Below are 19705 nucleotides of genomic sequence, written 5' to 3'. Positions count from 1 at the left end.
GGTAAGGCCCCTGCTCCTTCGTTTGTTTTGACAAGAAAAATAGGAAACAATTTTTAACCAAGATATTTCTAATAAATCAAAACTTCAACGAACCGTTGACTGACATCTGCTGGCGCGGCCACTCAATTTTGCACAGGCCAGTTGCAATTGTGGACCGACTTCGAACTGACTTTGCTTTGTCCAAAAAAAACTCATCACATCTCTGTCCGATTTGACGAGGAAGCACTCTGACACTGACAGTCGGCAAAAACAGCCACCAGTGAGTTCGTGCCAATAAAATGACACGCAACGATGAACTACCGCTATACCTTTGCTGTGAAGTGTAGAGCAATTCGGCAGATAGCTACGTGTTCCTCCTAACGGGTACAGTTTTCTTCAATTTCATTTCTAACGCCATAACTGCCATGTCTCGTTAATAAATGTGATCAAAATTGCAAAAAAAAGCTTCGCCCCAAACCGAAGCGGGCACAAAAACGCGTACCCCGTAGATGCGCGCTAGCAAAATTTAACAGGGTTTAACCATCCGCGAAAGCTGACAGCTCGCCACCACACCGCCGACGCTTGCTTGGATTTCGCGGGTCCGTAGATCAGGTTTCTGAAAAATCGAAATCCGCGCAAAAAGTTGTTATCGTATCAAGCGGCGCACTTCTAGTGACTTGGCGAATAGCACACACGGTTTAGTAAATCATAGCAATCCAGTAGTGCGTGATGCGACGAGAAACTCATCAACTCGACGGACCAATTTAGCACCCCTTGGATTTAACGAGCGTATCATTGCTCGTCCGAAATACGAGGGGCTCATACATTAATGGGTGATAAATAATGGTGCGGCCAAATCACTAAACTGAATCAAAATTGCTTAGATGTGTATCAGTTGAGTATGTGTCTGTGCGTGCCGCAACACTGTTTGGCCCAAACTTGTGGTCTCTGTTTTTGCCACAAGTTCATTTAGCACTATTTCGCTAAAAAAAAAACAGCATTCGAGATGGATTTTTAGTTGCATCATTAATAATAGTTGTAATTTGATAAATTTGATTAAAGCAATTAAGCAGGGAAACGGATTCTATTTTCGGCTCGTCTGATTCGCTTCGGCAGGGCCCAAATAACATCAGTAGCTGAATAACACTTTATTAAGCTGAAATACACTGGAGACAAATTTGTTCAACTGTTATTCCGCAAAACGGTTTGTTGGAGGATTTTATTGTTCGAAATTTACTGAGCTCATAACATGTACTCAGCGGAATGAAAATACCACCACTCTGTTTTCGTTCCTTTAAGGTATTCACGAGTTGCACGGTATTAAAATGCGTATGCAAAGCTTGATTACAAAAGTATATGCTTGTGGCACATAGAACCTAATGTAAAAATTGTCTTTTAAACTGTTCAAAGCTCACAACTGCGTTCTATTTGACCTTATTTGTCATTATTGGCCCTTCAATAAAAAAAAACCACACATCTCATATCTCAATGCGTTTCCATGGGAACCCGAATTATCGATCGGCTTTCGTCGGAAAAGTCAATCAATACCGACATGCTTTGATTCCGAGGGGCGTGAGAAAGCAATTAGCCCTTCTTTCGAAGCGATGTTGTGGCCCGATCAAGACGTCACTTCTCCCGTCGTCGTCGTCGTCACCGTCGATCGTCATTTTATAATCTGTCAAACGCGCGCGCCCCGAGGTTAATGGCTTTCGCTCCTAATCAGCTTAAATAAATATCGAATTCGAATAAAAAAAAAAAAAAACTTTTACTTCTTAAATTGAGTGAAAAAAATCTATCTGCTCTCTGTCGCTGCTCCCGTTGACACTTTAATCCCCGATACAAAACGATCAGAGTGCGCATTTTGCTTCACTTTTCGTTCGTTTAAAACCATACCTCTCCGTCAGTACTTTTCCATCTACATCCATCAATCGCGCAGCAACTTGCGATCAACTAACTGTCAATTTTCGAACGGGGGGCGTCTCAACGGCTCCTATTTTCACCGGCGCGTTAAAATCTCCTAAATAACCTATAAAACGTTTAAAATTCACTGAAATAAAGCGCAGTTGGCTGGGGCCGAGAAAAAAAAAATCGCAGCTACCCATCGTTGAGAAATTAATTAAGAGCGTCGCAGTCCGCACATCCAGCAGCGGAGATAACATTGTCTTTGGGGAAATTAATTGGACCACGAACGAGGGGTTCCGGCGTGCGCTTCGAGGTGCCGGGAACGAAACGGTTCAAAATTTAGCGATTTAGCTATCAGTTTTATGGCTTTTCGGTCCCCGCGCTCCGCGCTCGACTGCCCACCGAATAGCCAGTGCAAGTGCGTGCGGAAACCCATAAATATTGTATAAATAAAAGCCCCTCGTTCCTGTACGTGACGAGGGGTCCATCGCGTGGGCGCGGTTCGCGGGGTAAAAATCAGAATTAGTTATCTTTAACTTTGTGTTTCATATTTTTTCTCGCTGTTACCGCCATTATCGTTATGATATTAGTTCGGGCTTCGCCAGCGCGCTTCCCGCTACTAAAAACGCATTAAAAGTTTAATTACAAATAAAAAGTGTAAAAGCGTTTGACTGGGCCCGGCTGCGGAAATGTGTTAAAAGAAAATTGACTAATTATACTACCCTTCCTCGTTTAATAAAAGGTAGATCGTTAGGTTCGCTCCAGTCGTCAGGTCCAGGTCCGGATTTGACAACAAAGACCTCCTCCGACCCTCCCCCTCTTGAAACGAGCACCGAGCACGATTGCTGGTGGGGGTTCTCACATTAGGCCTCAAAACAAAGGAAAGGTGTCACTAATCTTCTAAAATCTAGGCGTTAATGGTCGAAGCACCCCGCTCTAGGGTTGCCAGGTAATGGCTACCGGTGTACACTAGCTCGCTGTCACTCTTCCTACGATTCTGTCCGAGCGTAGTAGGCGTGGGAGGGTCGTGGGTGCCCAAGGGGAAGACACAACAAGTGATGCTTGATAATTGCTCGGCAGATTATATTGCTTTACGGTTTTGTCCGGGCGAAAACTGATGAAGACACGGTGTTAGGCGGTGGGTAATTGAGCTTTTAACTAGCATTTTTTTGTCTTCCGATTTCTACTCACACTGGATTCGGCGGTCGAGATAGAAACGAGGTTTTTCTTTTCGTTCGGGAAAAAAAAGCTGACGAAGTGACCGTTGAAAAAGTGATTATTTTGACAGGCACTTAGGTGCCTGCAAACGATAAGAAAATTGCAATGAAAATGGCATTTTGGTAATGGTGATAGTTACGCTGTTCGACTTTTTTTGGAGTGGCCTACGATGCTTGTTTTGATCAAAATTGCTTATTAATTCGATGGTCCAATCTACAATCACTGAGAGCTTGTCATTTATGACTCATGAGAGTTACATATCTACTGTTTCTTGATTGATGGAAATTTATCTAATATAGCTTCGAGTGCTTTTCCAGTACATTGACAGTTGATAAAAATTGGAAGCCAACGTCGTTCCGCAGTTGTTATCTATTTCATGCATTTAGTAATGAAGATGTATGCTTCATGTAAAACTACCTATTTTTGATTTTTCATTGTGATAAAATTAAGGCATAGTAGGTACTACCTATGGTACTGGATTCGGCCTAGAAAAGGACATGGCAGCTCTACTGCTATTGCCCTGTTGTTTTTCAGCCGATAACCCTGACGATATGAAAGCCAGTGTTACCAATTTATTTTTTGAAAAAATATTCTAAACAAATTCAAATATCAAGACTTAGTTGGGTGTTTCTAGTTAGAAACATTCAATCAGGCAATAGAGAATGTGAAATAGTTCACACCAAACCACATTTGTGAAAGTAGGCCTTTGTCGAAACGACCAATAGAAAGTTGTCTTCTTTGCGATTGGTTTTGTTTTTGTACCTTGACCTGTCAAGTCATGTCTTAGGTCTACCCTAGAGAGGATTTGCACATCACCTATTTGTAAAGTGGACTAAAGACATTTTTGTTTTCAAATGAGTAAAGGTAATTTGATACAAATTCATGTTTTCTGACAAACATTTTCTAATCGAAAGCATTTCATTCTTTATACAATCGAAGTAAATTAAATGGATACGTGATCTTTGCTATTTTATGTGTTGAATTTGGATGATATTAATTACAATTTTTTTTTGCTTAAAGGACTTTAAGAATAATTATTGCTAATCAGAGAAGTTTTGTTCTCTTGGTTTCTATTTTTTTTATAATAATAGTTTCCTCCAAACATAACTCCAACTTTTTATTAATGTGATAATCTATACCGAAATTTTGTTTTGATGGCCTTACATAGAGGCTTAAACAAAACAGATGCTCAAATTTTGAATTTGAATAATCTTTGTTACCAGGACTTTCGTATGATTACTTAACAAATAAGTTTTGAAATGTTGGGAGAAAGCAATTACTCAGAGGGAAAAATAAAAGCCAGAAGACAAGAACACCACTATCAGTAACAAACTTTATAAGTTTGCTACAATATTTGAAAACTTCTTGAAGTAGGTATCGATGATTGTAAAAAAATCAAATGGCGTCACGCAGTACAACAACTCTCAAAGACGAGCAAGCAATGTTGCCATCTGCACGTAATGCGATGTGCAGGGCTACTCTTATTATGTATTTTTTTTTTAAGTTTTGTTTGGAATAAAACTTATACAAATTTAAATCCTGACAATCCTAACAAAAAAAAAAACCAAAAAAAAATATAGTGAAATTATGAGTACAAATGTATTTCAATATATTTATCTCCCACAGTAAAAAAAACAAGAGGATAATTTGGCATCAATACATGTTTTCTTGTCTTCTTCGATATTTTTTTTTTTCTATTTTGGGATGTGCACGACGGTTAGATAAACAAAATCTGGGTCAAAATTAGTTTCACATTTCATTCACTTTTTAAAATGACATAGGGTAACACGGGATTGAGGCTTTTTTTACCCGTAAATATGATTACATATAATACACATTCGCGAAAAAATGATGTTGCGCATTTATGTTATTTGAGAAGTATAAACAATCAATAGAAATTCTAAAAATATCGAAAATCAGGTTTTTGGTTTAACATTTTGCTTCTGATAAGCAGGCTTCAGGGTAAATGAAACCCATTCTTCATGATTGTACTTATTACAAAAACTTTTACCGGAAGATTTATGCTAATGGACTTTTTTAAGCTTAGCAGGTGGTGGAATGATCCTTGGAAACATTTCTACAACGCTGTGGACCTTTTTTTCTATGGGAGGGGCATATTGCCCGGGTTGTTTTGAAACAAAAGAACATCTTGTACACTTTTTTGGAAAGAAAAAATACATGTAGAGCATGACCAACTAAATAAGGAACAACTTGACATAAAAAGCTTTAGAAGTAATGCGTTTGCTACTGCGCAGTGAATAAATTGTCACCCAACACTCACCAACTAAGACATTGTCATCTCCTATTCTTGTTGCAACAAAGTTATTCCGCAGCATCAGTTTATCACCACTTGAACAGAATATGACAAAGATCAATCACCATGTGCGAAGCGATTTTCTGGGCTTCGCATTGTAATTTTCGAGAACTGTGTGTTGGTAAACATTAGCACACTATCGAACAGCATGCATAAAACAAATTTGGTTTTGTGTTTTAAATAACTGATTAATCGCGTGTTGAAAAGGTTGCAACAATGTTGTGCCCTGTGATTGTCATGTCAATTTTGCTTCTGATTGTATCCCTATCCGCAACAGTATGGATAAACGGGTTGTGAGCGACTTGCTTTGTTGTTTGTTTTTCGTCTCCTTTGATGACAAATTGATTCACTGCTACTGCGATAGAGCAGTATTTCCTTAAGCCTTTTTACCTTAGGGGCGATCCATTAATTACGTAAGACAATTTTTGCGATTTTTCAACCCCCCACTCCCCCCCTGGTAAGATTTTTTGTATGGAAATAAAAAATAAATTGTATGGCTCGTAAGAAATCTGAAACCTACCCTCCCCCCATAAACCTTTACGTAATAAATAGACGGCCCCTTACATATAAAAAAATTAAATGTCAGTTTGAGCCACTTCTCTCAGCTTCAATTTCCAACTTCATTTGAAGATCGAAACATTTCATGTTTCCGATAATGAACATAATGAAACATAATGAAACATTTCATGTTTCCATAATGAACATAATGAAGAAATAGGGGCCCAGATAGCCGTAGTGGTAAACGCGCAGCTATTCAGCATGACCATGTTGAGGGTCGTGGGTTCGAATCCCGCTGGTCGAGTATCTTATCGTAAAGGAAATTTTCTCGATTCCCAGGGCATAGAATATCATCGTACCTGCCACACAATATGCAAAAATGGTCAATCGGCAAAGAAAGCTCTCAGTTAATAACTGTGGAAGTGCTCATAAGAACACTAATCTGAGAAGCAGGCTTTGTCCCAGTTGGAACGTAACGCCAGAAAGAAGAAACAGGACCGCACTTATGGGGAGCCCCACTTATTAGGGGCCCCACAAATTACGTTTAAAACTATTTTTATAAGAGATTGAAAAACTATTACAAATCAATAAAGCTATACCGTGAATAGGAAGCCAATGTCTCAATTTTGGAACGTTCTGTAATATTATCCTTATCCAGTTATTGTTTAATAATTTCGAGAAAATCGGTACTTCACTGAGCTCTGTCGGGCTACGTCATTGATTTTTGATAAAACAAAATAGAAGAATATATAAAATAAGCTCAAAAATCTGGGTTGAAATTGATGATTATATAACCAAACATATTTAGGAGTAAACAATCATCTTACACAATGAATTAGGGTCTCCTAAATCTGGAGAATATGTCAAATCTTTTACAACTAATAAATTGTACCATTTAATTGCTAAAATAGAGTTTGAAAATTCGTGTAACATGCCTGTAGGTATGCAATTTCTTTAGAAATCACGGTTTACGGTTTTAGGGAGTAAACGGTTTTCTGGTCGAAAAACAAAGATTCTGAGTCTGTATGTTTTTGAAGAGAAGATGAAAAGGTCATAGGTACTTTAGCTATAACAAGATTTCTAACCCTTCATCTAGGCTAAATTTCAGTGTATTGTTTAGTACTCACTTTGTCAACGATGCTGTTTGCACATTAGAAAATTTTTCATAATTTTATACAAATTAACCTTTTTGAAAATCATAACTACGTACTTGAAGGGACAGGATCCATCATTGATTAAACAATTTTCAGAAGCAGGTTTTTCACTCATAATCAATAAAATTTACAGGAACATGTGTTCACTGTATTCTGTTCTTCAACCGAAACACATTTTTATAGACAAATTTTCACTTTTGAACAGAAAAACTGCTTTTTTAGTTTCGATGATGACGATAATTACGATGACGGAACGTTAACAGGAAAATAACCATCAGCGTATTACAAATTTTCAAAACCATTATAAAAATCTATCGCTGCATTGCACTTGCTATCTATAATGCAATGCAATATTTGTATGAGGATATCTTTAAAAATGACCCCCCCCCCTTTTTGTATGTTTTGCTCGCTACTGGTATCTATCAAGCCTATTACAACCTTGGACAGGACGTGACAGCTCAACTAAGACTGCCCAGTAGTTTTAACCCGATAACTTTGACAATACAACAACCAGTGCTACCAGCATATTTTTATGCAAATCTTATGAACAAATTCAACTATCAAAGCTCATAATTTGGTTATTTCTTGCACATTTGATTTGCTTATTTTTAAATTCATGTTTGTATTCAAAACCGACGATATATTGAAAAAAATGTTACGATTTCAATTTTATTGCTCTCAATTAAGTATTTTCCTTTTATTTTAGTTTTATAGGACCACGTGCGGTAAACTTAACATTGAATATAAAAAGATTTAGAACAACAAGCTTTCATGAATTATGAACTTTTGATGAAAACTCTAATTTATGATCTAACACGGCCGGGATAGCAACAACGTACACCTCTTCTTCTTGGCATTACGTCCTCGCTGGGACAAAGCCAGCTTCTCAGCTTAGTTTTCTTATTAGCACTTCCACAGTTATTAACTGAGCGCTTTCTTTGCCAAAGTTGCCATTTTCGCATTCGTATATCGTGTGGTAGGTACGATTATACTCTATGCCCAGGGAAGTCAAGGAAATTTCCATTACGAAAAGATCCTGGACCGACCGGGAATCGAACCCAGCCACCTTCAGCATCATATTTACACTTAAATTTATAAAATTGGTTCAAATTTGAAACTTGACACTTTTGATCATGTTTGACGTTCACTTTGCCGACAAATTTCCACTGGGGTTGCACTTTAAAAAGTGCTAAAACTAAGGTTGTTCCTATTTGACGATTCGGGAGGGACATTAAAAACAAAATACACCCAAAATTTGAGTTTAAACCAAGGGCTGACAAAACATCAAAAACCAGAAAAATGTAATTTTGAACTTAAACAAACGAAAAACACTTTAATTTGAGTAAACATGGATTTCTGAATTTAGTACTATACCATTTAATTCCACTAGAGTTTGTATCCTTTGACAGATACGCGTATTTCGACCTCAACTGTAAGGCCGTCTTCAGTGTCGTGTACTAGACTCGAGTCTAGTACACGACACTGAAGACGGCCTTACAGTTGAGGTCGAAATACGCGTATCTGTCAAAGGATACAAACTCTAGTGGAATTAAATGTCGTGTACTAGACTCGAGTCTAGTACACGACACTGAAGACGGCCTTACAGTTGAGGTCGAAATACGCGTATCTGTCAAAGGATACAAACTCTAGTGGAATTAAATGGTATAGTACTAAATTCGGTTTTTTCATCTACTTATAGGTATTCTACTAAACAGCTCGAAGATTTATTATCATGGATTTCTGGCCTAAACTTACGCATTTGGTACTAAAATTGGAATAGGGTTTTACGACCCTAATCCGCTACAAATTTTAACGCACTTTAATGTTTTCAGATTTTCAAATCCTGTTTTGGATACTTGATTAACATTATTTTGTTTATAACCTTCTGAAATTTGCATGTTGCGATTTTGAGAAAATTAGGAAATAAGTTTCCACCGCAGAATCCATAGATGTCGATCAACTCGAGCCCCTACCCGCGTTTTCAAAGTCTAATTAAATAATTTCATATCCACTGCGAAAGCTCCTTTATAAATTTGAATTTGCGAGTGACTTAAGCTAATTTGAGCTTCCAAAATATTGACGAACTTATTTGCGTTGCATTGGATTTACTTGTATAATATACTTATGACGTGATAATGTAGTTATGCAGTTATGCAGTGAATACTCAATGCCTATGGAAAGGTTCAGAAATGCTCTCAATAGACATCTTCGTTTGTGATATTGATACATATAGGCTGGAGGGCCGATGCATACTTTGACTGTTATTTTCATAGAAAAAGTAAAGAAGTACTAGCATATTAAGATTACTCAGTTTTCCACCTAAAATTTCTCATGGTTTTTAAACGCCCAGGATAACAAGCGTTATAATTTAAACGAAAAATATGTGACATCACTGGCTTGACATCTCTTTCGAAGACCAATTTCTTGTAAAATTTTAGGCAAAACTGTTGAAACATAGAGCTTTTTATTGTTGTAGAACTGATTGGCTGTGGCAAAGTTCAGCGGAAGAGTGCAACTTCATACAAATGTGTGCCTGTTTGAAGTGTCAGATACAGTCAGAAACAGCAAAAGTTACAGAAATACTAATTTTAACTAAATTTTGACTGTTTTCCTAGTGCTTCTCTTTTTGCTAAAAAAAATCTGGTCATTTCACCTGGGTTGAAGCAGCTTTGGGTCCAAGTTACAATTACAAGAATTAAAATTTTTTATAAAACAATCTCTCTTTTCACTTTATCGTTCCAGAGAGCGAGTAGTGGCGCTTAAGCCTAGGCTATAATAAGAGCCATAACACTAGGAGGAAAATCCGGACCATCGGATAGGTATGGAGTACAAATAACCATTCTTTGCAATACCTCCTACCCAGATCCTTGATATCTATGAGGGCGTCGGTGAGTTGCTGGTCCCTTGCTAAGTAGATATCATAGCATCATAATCCTTTCCTATCCCAGTAATGGAGAAGATGGGCGTGGCCGGCAATGGAAGTTTTCATGACTTCTCAACTCTGAACTCTGATCGGATGACTATTCACTCCAAAATAGTCCTCCATAAGCAATGGGAATAAGATTGAGAAAGCAAAAACATGAAAGCTCTCAGTATGCAATCTACAATACTCAATTACTAAGCAACGCAACGCATGACAATTGACCATCAAACATATGAACAGAATGAGCCCAAATGAACTGCCTTATTGATTGAATGCTGATATCAACATCTTAATAGTTTACAAAAGCGGTTTTCAGATCGTACTCTCTAGAGCACTTGGTGCGACACTTTAAAAAATCTGATGTTCTTAAAAATCTTTTTGAGATTTTCATTAGAAAATACCATATCAGTTATTTTCAAAAATGCGTATTGAACCAAGCCACATCTTGAATTCTCTAGAACATAAGATAACAAGTCACGCTGAGAAACTGATCGAATGTTTTCTCGTTGATATGATAAATCCATCAATTTTTCTAACCAGAGCATTGTTAAGTTCTTTAGATTTAAAATTTCTTCATTTCAAGATATTATGGTTGATGATAAAACAGTTTAATATACAAATTAAAATGTTGAAACCAACTGAATTCCAAGCTAATTTTCGTTAAAGTTGTCGGATCCACTAACAATTCTGGATTTCTAACGGAGTCGCAATAAGGATTCATGTACAAATTTCATAGTGCTGAAAAATAACCATTTAAGACGCTCACCCCTTCCCTTTCGTTCCCTTTCGATTTTTGCGTGATTATCCTCCAAATTTTGTATGAGCTGTAACATGCTGAACAACCCATTCAGCGTTATGAAATCTATCGGTCAACCCTATTGGACAGGTGTTGCGCCCAACAGTTTGATTATAAAAATTGCTCCGCGAGCAAAAAAGACTCAAAACTCCTGGTATACAACACTGATTTAACGACAGTTGACGGTTCATTCACGTCCATATGATGTTGCAGTTGATTAATTTCATTAGCAGGACCCGATTTCAATTTATAAGGGCCTGGAGCCACAAGCTCGTGGGGGCCTTTTTCCCAGAAACCTAATTTGATAGGTAATTTGAAATAAAGTAAAAGATAACTTTTCTAATAACACTTTTGGCAAGAATTATTATAGGTTCTTATTACCAGAAGTCCGATTAACGCGTTATAACGCTGCCTTGAAACTCCTATAAATGTAACTTTTGTTCCAAATACTGTCAGATATGAGCTTTGATTCGATTATAATGCTTCTCATTGGCGTTTGAATTATGCTAAATTATTAGACTGTCATGACGGCAACATAATTACATCCATGAAAATAAGAAAATTTTGTTTCAATATATAACTTAGAGTTTGTTTTGTTTAAATTTCGCCTATCATTTTGAATCGCTTTGAATACTTTTGAATTGTTGGAATCACCATGAGTTTTTTAATTTATTAAATATACATACTCCAAAATGTTCACTGCATCGCTTCCTAATTGTTCCTAAAAGTTCAATTATATAGTCAACTTTCCCTTACTCGATATCCCGTATGTCGATATTGAGTTAGAGAACCATACTTATAGTTGGTTTTCATGGCTACATTGATGGTCCTTTTGATCGCAGTTGCACTGGTTTTGTGTTCTGTAACTCGATACCTCCCAAACTCGATAGTCCCTTCAATTTCGAGTTATGGAGAGTACACTGTTTGTGGGGACCCCTCGATCCCCCTGCTAGATCGATAAGACGTTCGCATGTTGAACTCATAGCACGTTGACCGTTCGACACATGTAGTCTTGCATCGCAGCCACGAACTTTTCCGCAAAGCCGACACCTCAATACCTCACTATTTTGACACTTATTAGCGACTTATTCAAAATAAACAAACCCCCGCCTCCCCCATTGACCACTCACCGTTACTGCACACGCTGGAGCTGTCCAGGGGCCCGCTGTCGTCGCTGTCGCTTTCGCTCTTGACATCGTCGTCCACCATGTGATGATTATGGTGGTGATGGTGATGATGATGATGCAGGCCTAGGTGATGCTGTGCTCCCGGCGTCAACCCGCCGGCTCCCGGATGATGCCCCAGATGGTGTCCCCCCGGCACTATGCTCAGGTCCCTCGGACCCGGGCTGGGCGTTCGGCCCTCGCTACTGCTGCCGTTGATACTGTCCGCACCGCCTCCTACGCCCCCACCGCCGGAACCTCCGTTCCCATTCTGACCCTGGTGGTGGTGATGGCTCTGTTGGCTTCCGGCCAGGATATCGTTGATCATGAACCGGGACCGTGGCGGCTGCAACACGGCCATCGAGTTACGCTGCACCGGTACCGTCATGCCGCCGCCTCCGCCGGTGATATCCGATAGGCTACTAATCTTGGTGAGCTCGAATGGGCTTTCGCCCGGAATATGCCACTGGAGCACGATTTTGACTGCTTTTTGCGAACGTGGTCCCGAAAAAATAGGTACTGGGGCTTTCACTGACTGCTGGCCACGACGGTCACTGTCACTGTATTGATTTTTCTCTCTGTCAGATGGTTTCACTCACTGGATCGTAAATTTTGTTTTCACAAATCGGTCACTTCTTGCTATCACAATTTTGTCGTATCACGAGAATGTATGCTTCTTTATACGTTAATCCATGAACCGTCACTATCACCGTCGCATCTCCGTTTTTATCGTGATCTTCAATCTTCAACACTTTCCCAACGTTTGACAAATTCACGTGTCACTGATCACTGTTGCTCATTCACTATCAATTGAGAATCATCATTTGCTTAATCACTCATTCAGCACTCAGCGACGGTGATTCTTCACTTGATCTCAGTTGCTGACACAAAGCAAGCGTTGACAACGCATTGGCTGCAACATCAACCCTTCCGAAACGCGACTACCCAAAGCAACAACAACGATAACAATCGCGACGGCTCCACGCACTGTACGCATCCACACGTAGAATGTTCACGGATCGAAGCAGGCGACGAGCACAGGTCGAACCCGAATCCGAGCAAGCGAGATGGATCAAAGAGCGTTTAGGGTTAGATTAGGTAAACTGCTAAAACTTGCCGCCGCCGACGACGTTCAGGACAAAAACGCACATGTTCTATCGATCAGCGTTAAACGTACACTAAAAAGCAAGCATTTTCCAAGCGTCAACACAGCCAGACCCCAGGACCGGAGAAACCGGATCCGGCAGCACGCAACCTAGCGAAGAAGCGTGCCCGTACACAAGGGAGGGACGCAACACATGCAACACTCACACTCCCGAAGTGCGATTCGAGAGAAGGAGAGACGGCTCTCTTGCGCCAGTGTTGCACAGGCCAAAAATGGTGCTGCCGTTTGCGGAGAACAAGAATGAAACGCCGATAAATAAGCCCGACAAAGCAATCACACGCACACATCCACGCAGTTTTGGTTCGGCTTGCTTTGCCCTCTTTCTTCGCATTCACTCGGAGAGAGCGTCCACCATTCAAATAGGCCACGCCTCCCCGGCCGAAGCCAATCCAACCACCGACGGCAGCAGGCCGAGAAAAGCAAACACACAAAGCGGTGATTAGAAACTTCGCTCGCAGCGAACGTTAGAGAGCGAGCGAACGAAAGAAACGCGAAAAGAGGCGGAGCTTGCAGAACCAACACCAACACTGGCTCTAATCTCCCGCAATTTACCATACGAAACTTGATGCTTAGAGCCACTTAACGCATATTTACTCGCCGTTTGTACCCTTGTTCCGTGCGAGCAGTTTCCTTCATCCCCCTGTGCAGGATGCCAGGAACAAGAAAAAAGAAGTAAAACGACTCACATCACACTGCCGGAAGAGTATGAGTGAGAGATCTATTGCTGCTTCTTCGCCTCCTCCTGCTCCTCCACCACGTTTCGCCCACAAAACAAGCGGAATTTAATGGCCCCAGGGATACATGGGATGGGATGGGAGTGAGTATACGAACGAGACCACGAAGCTCTTTGCACGCTTAAATATCCTTATTCTTTTTCCTAAGCCATCGAGTTTTCCCTCAATTTGCGCTATTAACTCCCTCCCACCGTCCGCCCAACTCTCCTCGTCGCAATCGTGGTGGCTCCCTTCATTCGTTATTTTTATGTAGCTCCGATGCGAGCGAGGGAATAGACGAGCTTAGAAGTTTTTCCGTTGCCGAAAAAAAGACTAGACGACATGCTTTTAAACTTTTGCGTAACATAACCTCGTTCGTACGAAAAAAAACATCGTTACGGTGCTTCATTATTCGTGATTATGGAAAAATATTAGACTTCAAATGTTTGAACGCCAATTTATTTACACCTCATGACCCTTTTTTTAAAAAAACCTCATTTGACAAAATTTAAAGTTACGCCTTTTCGAAGGTGGATCCGTCAAAATCGTTGATTTTTAGCATTTCAACATTGCACTTAAAGACCGAAAATCGTCTCTGATGGTTTTCAAATACACAAAATAGTTTATTCTTATTAAAGATAACCATAATCGATTGTTCATTTGCAGGCTCAAATGCTATAGAGCATTATGGAGCCGATTTCACTTAGTAAATATGTCCGTATATAATTTTAAAACATAAAAACTTTAATAATTATATGTACTTTAAATAACAAATTGAATTGGAGTCTATTATTAGTTATAAAACTTTTGCTGTTCTTTTGTTGTTCCGTTTCAAGTTTTTCCTTGGGAAAACTGTCCATAACTAAGCAAATGGATGCTGTGAGTGGAGCACTTTACTAGGTTTATAACGAAATAAAGCTTTGTTTCCATTTAGAACTAATTATTAACTTGCTAGAGGAACTTTCAGAAGAACTCTAAGAAAAAAAATCCGGAATACCTACCGGAGGCACTCTTTGTGCAACGTCCGGAGAAACTTTTAGGGAAACTTCTACAAAAGCTTCTAGAGGATCTCTTAGAAGGGATTCCAGAGAAACTTTGGAAAGAACTCCTAGTGGAATTTTCGGTGAAAATCTTGGAGGAATATCTGAAAAGGTCTTTGGGAAACTTCTGGAAGAACACTTTGTGGAATTTCTGGAGGAACTCTTAATGAAATTTCTGGAGGAACTCTCAATGGAATTTCCGGAGTAACTCCTGGAAAAACTTGTGGAGAAACTTCTAGAAGGTCTTGCGAAGAAATCTTAAAAAGCTTGGGGAGGAACTTCTAGTGGAGCTCCATGAGTGAAGAAACTTCTGTAGGAACTTCAAAAGTGGAGAAATTTCTGAAAGAACTCCTAGCAAAACTTCCGTAATGAACTTATGAAGGAACTCCAAGCGGGTCTTCCTGGAATAACTCCTAACGAAACTTCCAGAGTATCTCATAGGGAAGAAATTTCCTGAGCAACTCCTTGGTGAACTTCCGGAGGAATTTCTGGGCAACTTGCGGAGTATTTCGTTTCAAAAACCATTCGATTTTACAAAGGAACTTCTAGAGGTATTTTCAGAGGAACTTCCATATGAACTCCCACGGAAACTTCCGAAGGTACTTCTAGAAAGTCTTCCGGAGAAATACCTAGAAGAAATTTAAGAGGAACTTCCAGGTGAAATCCTGGAGAAAGTTCCGGAAGAACTTCTAAAAGGTTTGCTGGAAGAACTCCTCCACTGCCCACACTATTATGGGTCACCTTGTCACGATTATTAGTCACTCTATTCTACAAGCAATTCAAATGGAAATGACCCATAATAGTGGGTGACCCATGATATACAAGAATTTCTGGAAGATTCCAGAAGAAGTTTCGCGATAAACTTTACAGCAACTTCCAGAGGAGTTCTCTAGATGAAATCCAAGGAGAACTTCCGAAAGATCGCTTGAAGAAACTTCCACAAGAACTTCCGATGAAACTTTTACAGGAGTATCCGGAAGAACTCCTGCAAGAACTTTCGGAGGAACACTTTCAGAAACTTCCGGAGAACTCTTACAGAAACTTCTGGAGGAACTCTTTTAGGAACTCCCTCAGGAGCTCCCGGAGGAACTCTCTTAGGAGCTTCTGGAGGAAATCCCTTAGGAGCTTCCGGAGGAACTCCCTGAGAAGCTTCCGGAGGAACTTTTACAGGAGCTTCCGGAGGAACTCCCTCAGGAGCTTCCGGAGGAACTCCCTCAGGAGCTTCCGGAGGAACTCCCTCAGGAGCTTCCGGAGGAACTCCCTCAGGAGCTTCCGGAGGAACTCCCTCAGGAGCTTCCGGAGGAACTCCCTCAGGAGCTTCCGGAGGAACTCCCTCAGGAGCTTCCGGAGGAACTCCCTCAGGAGCTTCCGGAGGAACTTCCTCAGGAGCTTCCGGAGGAACTCCCACAGGAGCTACCGGAAGAACTCCTTTCAGGAAAAACTTCTATAAGAACTTTCAGGAGGAATCTTTGAGAAACTTCTGGAGACGTTGCCGGAGAAAGTTTCGGGTTAAATCCTACAGCGACGTCCATATGAACTTTTAGATGAAATCTTAGAAGAACATCCACAAGGTCACCCAGAGGAACGTCTGAAAGAAATCCGAGGAGCTTTCGGAAAAAACTTTTACCTGACCATATGAAGTAGTTTCTAGAAGAATTCCAAGGGGATTTTTCAGATGAAATACTACAGGAATGTCTAGAGGAACTCCTGCAATAGCTTGCGAACGCATAGGAACTTTCGAAGGAGCTCCTATAGGAAGAATTGCAAAAGGAAATTCCGGAGGAAATTCTAAAGTAACTTACAGATAAACTCATGTTGGAACTCCCAGAAGAACTTGTAGTGCAACGTCCAGACAAACTCCTACAAGAACTTCTGGTGGAATGTCCGAAAATTCTGGAGAAACTTCCGGAGAGACTCCTTGCGGAGCTCCAAGCATAATTTACGGAGCTATCCCAAGGGGGCTTCCGGACAATTTTCACAATATACTCTCGGAGGAATTCCAGGAGAAACTGCTTTTTGTTAATGGGTTTTCAAATTCGCACGACACAATTCCAGACACATCCCTAGATTCAGATTTCCATTCAGATTTTGGGTGAATCATGTTTTCCGTGCACCTTCCGAAATGTCAGATAGGAACAACTCCAGTGCTTCTAAAGTAGCTGTTCTTTGAGCGAAAAAGTGTGTCAAAGTAGTTGCAAGAACATGCTCTTTCGTGTTATTAATTGTTGTGTAGCGTTATGAGAAAGCGTTGCATTATGAATCATTACAGCACTGGTTTCAGTTGCGTAATATTTTTTTCTGCACTGCATACTTCAGTGCAGAAAAGTAGGCCGTTTCATGACAGATTGGCGTGATTAAAAACAGCCTATTACGATGAGAAATTGCCCAAAGACTCTATTATTCTTTTTCATTTTATTCCAGGATCGTTTGTATCAAATAGTTCCGGGATACAAACTAATAACATTTTCACGAATATAGTAATATTTTGTCGAAATAAACGCATAAAGTTCTCAGAGAATTCTCATATGAACAGGTTCCGGGTCATTTGGCAAAATGCCAGTTGGCCGAATACCGTTCGGTCGAAATTGTGAACATTAGTCAACTACAGTTAACATGCATTTGTAATTAATTACAAAGCTGAATTTTAAATAACAGTTTATTTTTAACCATCATTGAAATACAGCTCTTAAGTATTAGTTCAAGAAACAGTCAATGCTGAAAGAAGAACATCCTAAACTCTGCTAGCGGTAATAGCTGCCAGCAGAGATTTTCGCATTACGTTTGTTGTCAACTTTTGACAGTAACCAAAACGGTTTACGAATTATTCGTCTTAGTAAATCAATTCATATATTTAGCAACCACGAATTTTGTCTTCTTCTTTTCACAACGAAAAACGGCAAGCCGGTTTGACATAAGTGTTCACCAAGTCGTTTACGGATATGCGCAAACAACGGTGCTGAGTTAATCTTGGAGGAATATGACATTTCACCTAAGTTAACCCCTGTGCTAAAAATATGTCTTCAACAAGACTCTTTATGAGCGCATTATAAACAGGTCCGTCGCACTCGGGCTGAAATCGGGTACCACTTCTAGTACTGCAGTGCAAAAGGTACCCAAGTTTGACAGATCGCAGTACACTTTTCACGGCATTCTAGATTACCTTATGAGCCATAAAATTTTGAGCAACTGCAAGGGACATGGAGGTCTTTGTTATAAACCTTAATTCCAATAAACTGTGGAAAATATTAATGCGTAGTATGCACCTGAAACGTAAGGCGCTCAAGTAAAATTTCTCTTTTTACCAAAGTAATTTTGACAGCCAATCCAGTATGAGCGAAGTGTCACTTTTACTTGCGGAATAATTAAGCGGCACATTTTTCCGTACGGAAAAGTGACAGCTCCATTTGATTTGTACAGCAGGCGTTACCGACGTTATGAAATCAGCTCTACTTCTCAGCAGCGTACAGCTCAAGTTATTTTGGTATAGGAATTAGAGATGGGCAAAATCGTTAAATTCTGGGAGTGAATCGTAGGTGACACACTCACAAAAGTGAATCGACTCTTTTGATCGATTCGCTGACTCATTTCATAAAATCAAAAATGAATCATGTATTTCACATAATAAATGAAAAATATAACAATTTTTGAATGAGAACATTTTTAGTAGAAGTACTTTAAATTTTCAAACATGTCCGAATTGTTTGGCTACGATAAGTTGAAATTGAAAACATTATTCCTAGTAAATTTTAAAGTCCTCTTCCAAAATTGTCGATAAATATGAATCGTGACTCTTTTCAAAAGAACCATAATTCGTTCACTCATTTTCGAGAGCCGACTCTTTTGAATGATTCGTGAGTGAGTCACCCATCTCTAATAGGAATCATTCCTTGACCGTTCCTTGTCCTATCCTTTTGCACAGTACTTATGATCAGCGTACCGCCCATAAAGTATGAATAAACAGCCTATGATCAAAAGAAGAAAAAATCTCTTATAAAAAATCAAGCCAGTGTAATTCAAATAATTATTATATCAGCATAACTACAGAGAACTACCGAAGATTTAAAGAAGGTAAATTTCCCAATTATTATGTAAGCTTAGTTATTGCCAATAGTTATGGAACCAGTAAAAATCGAAAGAATAGCCTACGTTTAGAGAAGGAAAAATTTCTGATGAAAATCGCTCTAACCCAGAAACGAACTAACCATCAGCTTAGAGCCTTCACGCGAGTTCACAACTTCGTACTGAATTAACAGATCGTTTTAACACAGACAAACAGACGTAACACTTAGAACAAATCTCGATCAAAATCATAGTCACGAGGACATGTACGCCCAATGCTAAAATTAGTGTGTTTGGCCGACGGACCAACAGAAGGCGGTAGTGTGTAAACGTCAAACGCGAACAAAAACGATGTGAGCGCTGCGGGTGGTGGATTGGCCACCTACCATATTTTTGAATCGACCGTTAAAAGGGTGGTCGATGGACAATGATGAGAGTGTGACGTCTGTTTGTCTGTGGTTTTAATTAGCACTAATATAGCGCAAACATGACGCTCGACTACATCATAAAATCAACAAATAAGGCGGCGTCCATTTATTACGTAACGTTAAAACTGGAAATTTTTGACCCCTCCCCCCCTACGTAACGCTTTTTGTATGAAAATTTTTAAATTTTTGTATGAGCCTTAACGCTTGAGCCTAATCCCCCCTCCCCCTAGAGCGTTACATAATTTGTGGATGCCGCCTAATTAGTTGATCAGTTATTGGAGCGCACTTATGAATACTACTCATCAGTGTTGAAGCATATATTGCTGTTTGCATTTGAGATGCAAATCTCGACT

At 39.7% G+C, this 19705-nt stretch overlaps 1 protein-coding gene across 2 annotated transcripts in view; it reads right to left on the bottom strand.

The window, feature by feature from the left end:
- The window catches only part of LOC5570655 (homeobox protein B-H1), a 200655-nt gene that overhangs the window by 105459 nt on the left and 75491 nt on the right, over positions 1 to 19705 (bottom strand). The window contains exon 1 of one of the 2 annotated variants that reach the window (XM_021851293.1): positions 11915 to 13139. The exons of the other annotated variant lie outside the window; for it this stretch is intronic. Coding sequence (XP_021706985.1) covers positions 11915 to 12335 — 421 coding nt within the window. The 5' untranslated portion in view covers positions 12336 to 13139. Of the gene's footprint in view, positions 1 to 11914; positions 13140 to 19705 lie in introns of those variants that run through there. 2 annotated transcript variants of the gene reach the window in all.

Source organism: Aedes aegypti, chromosome 1 (assembly GCF_002204515.2).
Source record: "Aedes aegypti strain LVP_AGWG chromosome 1, AaegL5.0 Primary Assembly, whole genome shotgun sequence".
Taxonomy (NCBI): domain Eukaryota; kingdom Metazoa; phylum Arthropoda; class Insecta; order Diptera; family Culicidae; genus Aedes; species Aedes aegypti.
The sequence above is the reverse complement of the archived record's forward strand: the minus strand, read 5'-3'. Positions and strand labels throughout refer to the sequence as shown.